This window comes from Ovis canadensis, chromosome 14 (genome assembly GCF_042477335.2).
Source record: "Ovis canadensis isolate MfBH-ARS-UI-01 breed Bighorn chromosome 14, ARS-UI_OviCan_v2, whole genome shotgun sequence".
NCBI lineage: Eukaryota > Metazoa > Chordata > Mammalia > Artiodactyla > Bovidae > Ovis > Ovis canadensis.
Window position 1 is genome coordinate 64,285,539 of NC_091258.1, and position 9,090 is coordinate 64,294,628.

A 9,090-nucleotide genomic window follows, 5' to 3' on the forward strand; every position below is an offset into this window, starting at 1 on the left:
AACAAGAGGTGTCACCTTCTCTAACCCAACATTGTGTGCATATGAGATAAGGAGTATCTTAGAGCCAAATCAGGATGTGAAACTTAGCAGGTTTTGTAACTGTCTCTTATCTCATAACAAACAACACTCAGGCAATGGCCAGACATCCTCCCGAACTCTGGGCTCTGTGCCTTAGTGCACAGACCACTTTTGTTTGGGTGAATGTGGGTAAACTGACCCATGTGAACTTACATGGGAAGATCACCCTTCCCAGGTGACCTCAGTTCTTCAGGTGTGTGGAGGGCGCTGCAGATGAGGCCCAGGTGGGAGGAGGCCCGCGGGCCACATCAAGGAGGAGACAGTTTGTCCCATTGCTGTGGAACCTGGGTGAGTTTAGGTGGGAGGAGCCCATGTGCACAAAAAGAGCAAACGAGAGGAAAGTCCTCTTTATTCAGACCTCTCAGGTGGTCCACAGTGGGTCACAGGCCCAGCCACTTTCCTTGGAAGCCCTCAGTTCCTTGGGGAATGGAAGTCCTTGTCTTCATCCATCCAGGGCTCAGGGCAGCCTTGTCAGGGCCTCCAGAAGGCCAGGAGGGACACTAAGGCTGAGCCCAGGCCCCCCAGTATCTTCAGGGGTCACAGCTGTTTCTCTGCTTCGGGTGTCTGACCTCACTCAGACTCTGGGGTCTCAGGTGGGCTCTTCTCCACACCCCTTAAGGGGAAGTTCCTGGAGCAAACTAAGAAACCACATCTACTTTGGGGTTGATCTGGCAGTAGATATTTGTGTTGGGATAGAGTAATTCCTGTAGAGAAAGAAGAGGCCTTTGAGCCCCTATAAACTTCTCAGAACAGGTCCCAGGATCTTCCTGGCCCAGGGTCCACAGGGCTGCTTCGTGGGGGGCCCGGCTGTGCTGGAGGCTTTCTGGGTCCAGATACATCACTCCTCTTCATCCATTTTCCCATTTTTGCTGCTGTTTCCTGGAAAGTACCCTTAAAAGTGCAGGATCAGACCATTCATCCCCAACACTCACCTCATAGATGGGAACAGCTGGCTTGGGGCTGGGTAGGGGGGCCTGGGTAGGGGAGAAAGTGGGTGTCAGGGGGACAGGGAAGAGAGTCATTTCTCCTCAGAAGTGACCAGCCCTGCCTCCCAAGCAGCCACCTCCAAGCCTGAAGCCCTCACTTCAGTCCCCATCTGGCTGCATGTTCCACCCTCGATAGCCCGAGACTCTGTCTGAAGCTCCTAGTGCCCACTCTATTCCTGGCTGGACTCCAGGGTTAACTGTGAAGGGACCAGGCAGGCTCAGGGCAGGGCGTGGGGGTGTCCTGCCCCTGAAGTGAGTCCCAGTCCTGACCAGGATGAGGTTCATGTTGCTGGCTACCCTGGAGTGAAGGGTGTCTGTGCTGTGAAATGTTGGACAGTCCCGCTGCCCTGAGTCTGCACAGCTGGGACCACAGGGAGAAGAGACAAGGAAAGAATGTGCTTACCGGGGAGACAGAGCTGCCAGAGGGACCATGTCCTAGGAGCAGAGACAGCAGTTAGCACCAGGGGTGTGAGGAAGCTTAGCCCACCCTCCAGGAGAGGCTGGGGGTCCTCAGCTTCCAGAGAACCATGGGAGAAGGGGCATCACCAGGGAGAGACCTTCTGGGCATTTAGGGTCCAGTGAGGTGACCCGTGACTCAGAACTTGCACGTCTAGCAGACCAGTCAGTGCGGATCCCCTGTGATGAAGCCCCAGCGGGTGGCTGGCTGGAGCAGATGCTGGAGGATAGGACCAGGGTGTCCCAGCTGCGTCCAGGCTGAGAAGACACTCACCCAGGGTGGTTGCTGGAGGCCGGTGCTCTCTGAGGTCATTCTGGCCACTGGCCCTAGAAAAGGTCAAGATTATTTTTGAGGGTTGCAGGAGGCAGGAGGAGGTCACAGCTTTGGTGTCAAAACAGGGAACAAGGAGGGTTCCCTTTTCTAAACAGGGAGTGTGTACATATGCGGTCAGATGCACAGTCGCGTCCAGCTCTTTGGGATCTCGTGGACTGTGGCCCTCCAGGCTTCTCTGTCCATGGGGTTCTCCAGGCAAGAATACTGGAGTGGGTTGCCATTTCCTTCTCCAGGGGAATCTTCCTGACTCAGGGATCAAACCTGCGTCTTCTTCGTCTCTGCATTGCAGGTGGACTCGTTACTACGGAGCCACCAGGGAAGCCCAATCAGGGAATGGAGAGACCTCCATTCTCCACCAGTGCTGTTTAGGGGGAGAGGGCCCAGCAGAGAGGAGCTAGGGAAAGTCCTTAAGAAGCCACATCCATCCTGGGCTCAGAGAGGAATTACGTGCAGGTCAGTGGCAGTCCGGGAGAAAGTGACCTGAGAAGGGACAAAGGACTCAGTAAAGGAATCAGCCCAAAGGCTTTGAGCGGAAGGGTCAGGTCCTCAGAGGAGAGCAGGGCCAGAACACACGGAGGATGCCTGGAGAGCCGGTGCAGCTTGGGTCCCTTGACTGGGGTGGGGTGGGGGGGCTCTGCGGTGGCCAGCCCAGCCCCTCACGCTGAGAGATGCTGAAATTAGACAATGGCCTCTTTCTCTACCTTCATCTGCCTGGAAAGAGCATAAAGCTCATCTCCCGACCTGCTGTCCTGGCCTGGTCCACGTTCTCCCATCTCACACATCACGGGCTGTGGTTAACGCATCTGCCTCTTGGGAGACTCTGACCCGACCTGGCCTGTCCAGGTGGCTTCAGTCTCTTTGGCCACGATGACGCTCAGGTTCTGAGGCTGTCAACCTCTCCTTTCAGAGTGACTGGATTTAAATAAACTGCAGGATGTACTGCTTACTGAGCATTTACCGCCTGCCAGCACGGCTGCAGGTCTGCTCCGGGAACTAGGACAGCAGTGGGCTGTTCTTGTTGTTCAGTCGCTCAGTCGTGTCCGACGCTTTGTGACCCCATGGGCTGTAGCCCGCCAGGCTCCTCTGCCCATGGGATTTCCCAGGCAAGAATACTGGAGGGGGTGCCCATTTCCTTCTCCAGGGGATCTTCCCGACCCAGGGATTAAACCCACATCTTCTGCATAGCAGGCAGATTCTTTACCACTGAGCCAGCGGGGAAACCCTGGACAACAGCAGTGGGGAGTGTCTAATTTACTGATGCAGAAGGTGTTGGGAAGCCACCCCAGGTCAGCATCTGGTGAAGGAGGGGCCGATGGATGAGAGGGAATGTCCTTGGGGGAAGTGGAGAGGCTGTGGAGAGCCAGGCCCAGAATCCAAGGGTAGGGTGTCTCTCTTCCTGGCTTGGCATCAGCCTGGGGGACAGGATTAGCATCGGGCATTGCCATTTGTACCTTCTAGTCATCTTGAGGAAAACAAAGCACCCCAGAATGGCCACCAGTGCCAGCCTAACCAGGATCCCAATCATGATGACGATAACGATCTCCCTATTGAGGGCTGGGCTGTTTTCTCGGCCTGAAAGGAGAAGACAGAGAGGGAGATGAAGGCCTGAGTTCACCTGACCAGGAAAACCACAAGAGGTCTCACAGGGGAGAGGGCCTGTTAGGGAGGAAGGGGATGCTTTGAGGTCTGTGTGGCTGTGTGTTTGGTCATCACAGTATCTTCCCAACCCTCCTGCTGCAGGGGGTTGCATCTCTCTCTCTATTTTAATCACGTTTGAAACCTCGGACTTTCTCTAAATTCCCATCCCCATTGTCAGTCTTAGAGGGAAGGTCTGCTCAACTCCTGCCCAGTAATAATAATATTAGCCAACTGTTTCCAGCTCATTCTGTGTGGCTGGCACTGTGGGAAAATCCTTTACGTCCATCTGTTCTGATCCTTCCCTCCCCATGACGGAGGGGGTGTCATCCTTGCTGTGTGTACATACATCTGAGACCCACGGTGCTTAAATAAATCAATGGAGTTCATAGAACTTCCCTGCTGGCTCAGATAGTAAAGAATCTGCCTGCAATTCAGGAGACCCGGCTTTGATCCCTGGGTTGGGGAAGATCCCCTGGAGAAGGGAATGGCAATTCATTTCAGTATTCTTGCCTGGAAAATTCCATAGACAGAGGAGGTTGGTGGGCTACAGTCCACGGGGTTGCAAAGAGTTGGACACAACTGAGCAACTAAGTACGTAGCATATTTCATCTGGTAAGAGATTAATACCCATTTCTTCAGTTCAACAACAACAAAAGGCACTTGGCCCTGGGGACCCTTCTTTGTTTCCTATCTCCCCCTACATGAGGCTGTCAGGAGCTCAGAGAATCCCCTCCCCACACTCCAGGCTGGACCCAAGGTCTGCCAGGAGAAATCAGGCAGCAGGAGGAAGAAGGGTCTGCTGAGATGTAGTGGGAGGGTTCAGGGGCTGATTCGGAATTTGCTTGTAACTTCTGGGAAGTTGGGAGGTAACTTCTTTCAGATTTGTTTCTGAAAACCTACAGGCTCTACCACAAAGCTTGGTACTGATGGGCCAGGGGCCACTTACCAGAGACTGTCATAGCCTTGACTGTGGTTTTGCTGGGACCAGTGATGAAGTTATGGACAAGGCAGTTACAGGGTCTACTCTTATCTGCAGTGATATCGGGGATAAAGAGCTCCTGTATGGATTGTGGGGGCCTCCCGGTGATAAGCCAGGGACACGGTGTGGCTGGGGTTAGAGGCTGTGTGGTGGGAGAGGTTGAGACTGACAGGAAGTGGTGGGGGTGTCCGGGCCATCTGAAGCAAAGAGCATAAAGCCACACGTGACGCAATCAGAGGGAAGGGAAATTCCTGGTCTGTATTAGGGCCCCAGCATCCTTCTGTCTGGATCACAGCCTTGTTGTAGAAAATCTCAACCATTACCTCTCATGTTCACTTATCCTGAGTCCGAGATATTAACCTGTTTCTTCCGTCACAGGCTGGTGACCCTGAGTCTCTCAAGACACAGCAGCCCATCCCCTCCTAGTCTTGGTTCAAGGTGAGCCTGCCTGGGCTTGCCTGGGATAGGAAGTCATGGCCAGCCTGGGTGTCCAAAGGTGAGGGTCCATGTACTTGGACCTGAGAGGGATGGGTACGGCCTGGCCTCCAGCACTGCAGATTCAGCCAGGAGGCCTGGACCACGTAGGAACAGAGGTTACTCACAGAGGCCATTCTGGGTGGATGGGTCATCATGGGTGACATTCTCTGGATCCCCGGCTTCATGCACATAGAGTCCTGTGTCATGCCTTGTCACATTGAATACAGTGAGAGTCCTGTTTCCCTTGCACAGGTCCAGCTCCACGCTGTTGGGGAGGCTCTGATTGTTGACTGAACACATGTAGAAGACGTCCCAAGTCTCAAATCTACACGTTAACACCACAGTGTCCTCGTGCTGCCCAGGGTTGGAGTTGTTGCTGGTGATGACGGGTGTAGGCAACAGTGCTGTGCAGATAACAGAGAGAACATTGCCCCTTTTCTACCTTTGGCTTCTCTACAAGCATCTTCAATCAGAATTGGCTTCTCTCACCTCTCAGCCAGACTGAGCCCTTCAATAAGGCAGGTCTGTGCATTGAAGACGAATGCATGGGGACCTGAGCCCAGAGAGTGTGAGGCCACCTGCTCTACGTCTGGGAGAAGCACAGGCTTCCTCGGGGGTCGATTGTGCAGCAGCGTTTAGTGGTGGACAGACCTGGGTGGGACTCAGAGATCACCTGGCGTCTGTCCTGGTTTTTATCAACCAGCCTCGGGAGAGAGCTCCCTGGGCGGCACCCTGGGGTCGAGGAGCTGCCAGGAGTGTCTTCCTTCCTCTGTTCCTCTCTGGGGGTGCTGAGATTTCTCTGGCATCTCCAAGTCCCCCAGGGCATCTGGTTGATTCCTGGGGACCTTGTACCTGTGTGCTCTCCATGCCAAGTCTCAGGAGTAGGACCAGGCTGTGCCCCTGCGCGGATGTGGCTCTCGGGGCTGAGCCCTGGCTGGTGACCACCTTGGGAGCCTAGGGATTTGGCACAGGCTTCCCGGTGTCACTGGAGGCAGGAGCCCTGGGACAGGGTCTGGGAGGGGCTTCCTGGGGCTGAGCTTCTCTGTGAGGATCCCTGGGGCCCTCAGGCCAGGGTCTTCCCTGAGTCCTGCAGAGTCTTCCTCAGGGTCCTGGTCACGGGGAGGGGCCAGGGGGCTGGACTGAGAGTGCTGTCCCTCTGCTGAGTCCCTCCATCGGCCCGTCCTTCTCTACACAGTGTCTGCAGGGCCTGGCTTCCTGGAAGCATTTCGGACCCTTTGGAGTTTGTCTCCTCAGCGTGTGTCCTGCACTGAACGTTCAAACCCCAACACGGGACATAATGCAGAGGGGCATGGGGGCAACTTCCGGGGTTGTCAGTCCTTCGAGTGTGAACAGAATTCATCCTGACCCATAGCTCAGTTGGTAAAGAGTCTGCCTGCAATGCAGGAGACCCTGGTTCAATTCCTGGATCAGAAAGATCTGCTGGAGAAGGGATAGGCTACCCACTCCAGTATTCTTGGGCTTCCCTGGTGGTTCAGCTGGTAAAGAATCTGCCTGCAGTGTGGGAGACCTGGGTTTGATTCCTGGGTTGGGAAGATCTGCTGGAGAAGTGAAAGGCTACCCACTCCAGTATTCTGGCCTGGAGAATTCCATGGACTGTGTAGTCCATGGGGTCACAAAGAGCTGGACACGACTGAGCGACTTTCACTTTCACTTTCCCACCCAATACGCCGAGGTCAGAGAGGAAGCACTCACTGTATATGCAGAGGTGTCCAGTTTGTCTTTCTGTCTGTAAATCCTTCTTTGTAATGAGCAGGGTGTAGGATCCTGTCTTTTTGGGTGACGTTCTGGATCAGCAGGGTTCCGTTGGGGTAAAGTGTCTCCCGTCTGCTGGACACAGGCCCATTGGTAGTTGCATTAGTGTCTACCCTATATGATGCAATTAGCTGGGTGTTGTCTACACCTTCTCCTCCATACCAGGCATAGCCTACAGGATTCTCTGACATGTTGTGGGCAAGTAGAACATTCGACCCTTCTGCAGCAAGGCGGGGCACCATTTCAACAGCGAGCTGGGCAGTGGTGGGTGGGGTCCAGAAAGTTGAGAGTGAGACTAAGAGGGAAGAGAGAGAAACCAGTTAATTTCTGACCTGTGTGGGGGATGGGAAAATGGTGCCCTGGGTCCTGAGCAGGTCTCTTCATCCCTCAGCCTTGGTGTGTGTGTGCATGTGTGTGCATGTGTGTGTGCGTATGTGTATGGTGTGTGCGTATGTGTAAGGTATCTGGGTATATGTATGTGTGTATATCCTACTGGTTCAAGGTCAGCAGCATGACCCCCATCACTTCAGCCCCTCTGGGCTCAGTATTTCCTCTGCTTCCCCAGCTGTCCCCTGGTTCACCCCCTTGCTGCCCTCACACGCCTGCTCACATTCAGGGCCTCTTGGGAGATGCCTCTCCCCTCGACAAGCTGCTGTAAAGACCCTCCGTGCTCACTGCTGACCCTTCCCTGCTCCGGTTCCTGTGTGATGCCTGTAGCACCTGCCAGCACACTCTCCATCTCTCTGCTTGTGTGTCTTCCTCCCCACAGAGCGTGGGCTCCGTGAGGGCAGGGGCTTGTCTGATCCTGCTTGAAACCCAGGGCCTGGACCAGGCTCCAGACATTAGTACCTGGGGATGAAGGAAGGAGAGTTCCCAGGAATTCCACAGCCTGGTGTTTATTTGTCAGTTTCTAAGGGTGCCGCGTAAGGACAGTGTTTACTGTCCTGCTTATGTCTTTATCTGTAGTGACACAATACATTGTTATTATTGTCATAGTTTTCAACAAACTGTTCAGTGAAGAATTACACATAAAACCTACAGCAGTTGAGTCTTCCCGCCCCTCACCAGCTCTAGCTCATGCAGAGTCCCCTGTGGCTGAGCACCCCTCCCTCCCCGGTCCGATGCCCTCTGCCCTCAGTCTGAACAGAATCCCCCTGTCCCCTCTCAGAGCCCCGTCTCCCCCAGGGACCAGCCAGTCTCTCCTTCTCCAGTCTCCACCCCCTCCCTGAAAACTGTCCCCACCCACCTGCCAGCAGGAGCCTGCTCCAGGGCACATGCCGCCTGCTTGCAGGGCCTGACGGGGGCTCCATGGTGCCTGCGGTCTGCTGTGTCCCTCTCTCTGTGAGGAGAACTTCCTCTCCAGAAACGCTCACAAGCCCTGCAGTCCTTGTGTGAGCTCTGCTGTCCTTTCCCCTGTGTGCTGGGCCTTCCCGGGAGCAGCAGAACTTCGCTGGGTTACGTGGCCCGGGGGCGGGGTCTCTGCCCAGGCCCCGCCCCCTGCCTCCCCTCTCCTCCTTCCCTCGTGGCCCCCTCCCCCTTCCCCCTCTGTCCTTATTTCTATTCCCTGAACTCTGCTGAGTCCTCTGCCTTCTAGAGCAGTGATTCTCCACCTACACGCACACACACACACACACACACACACACACCCCTACACACACATTCCTACACCCCCCGACACACACCCCTACTCACACATACCTACATCTCAGCTACACACAGACACCTAGATACACACACATCTACACACACACACACAAACCCTTGCCTGGAAAAGCACAACCTTGGAGTGTCGGGGTCCGGGGTCCCCACTGCTCTGGATCAGATGCACACTCAGCCTCCCCGACAGCCCTCCCTCATCCCCTTCTGGCTTTTCCCTTCAGAGGAGGAGTCTGCGGGTGGGGGTGCATCAGGAACGCTTGTCACAGGGACGTCCTCCCCACAGTGTGCGGGAATCACCTGTGGAGCTTCATGAAGACTGCGAACCCCCAGGTGACACCTTAGAAATGCTGTTTCAGCAGCCGCCAGGTGACACACTTGCCCAGCCTGGCTGAGACTCCAGAACAGTGGTTAGGCCACCCCACCCACCCCAGTGCTGGCCTCTGCTGTGCTTTGGTCTGGGGTCTCTCGGCACAGTCACAGATCCAGGGGTTTCCAAATTTTGGTGGTAATTGTTCCTGTGACACAGAAACCCAGCTGGATGCCCAGGGCCTTCCTGTTGTTCTCAAATATTCGGGAAGATTGCAGATATTTGACCCGCCGGAAGGACACACTGACTCTGGAGGAGAGGAAGGGGTCACATGAGTGATGACTGGAGAGGGGACCAGGTCTCTCCCTTAGCTTGTCACCAGCCTGGCGTCTGTTCTCAGGGA

The 9,090-nt window shown here is 55.0% G+C and overlaps 1 protein-coding gene across 1 annotated transcript; it reads right to left on the reverse strand.

Annotated features, from left to right (window-relative positions):
• Window positions 1-410: 410 nt before the first annotated feature.
• LOC138418933 (cell adhesion molecule CEACAM4-like) lies at window positions 411-8,127 on the reverse strand. Its single transcript, XM_069550941.1, is given in 9 exon segments — window positions 411-782; window positions 1,011-1,052; window positions 1,468-1,499; window positions 1,795-1,847; window positions 3,306-3,426; window positions 5,074-5,352; window positions 6,662-6,735; window positions 6,737-7,016; window positions 7,968-8,127. Coding segments are annotated over 9 exon segments (1,011 nt in total). The 5' UTR covers window positions 8,032-8,127; the 3' UTR covers window positions 411-716.
• Between the last annotated feature and the right edge of the window lie 963 nt (window positions 8,128-9,090).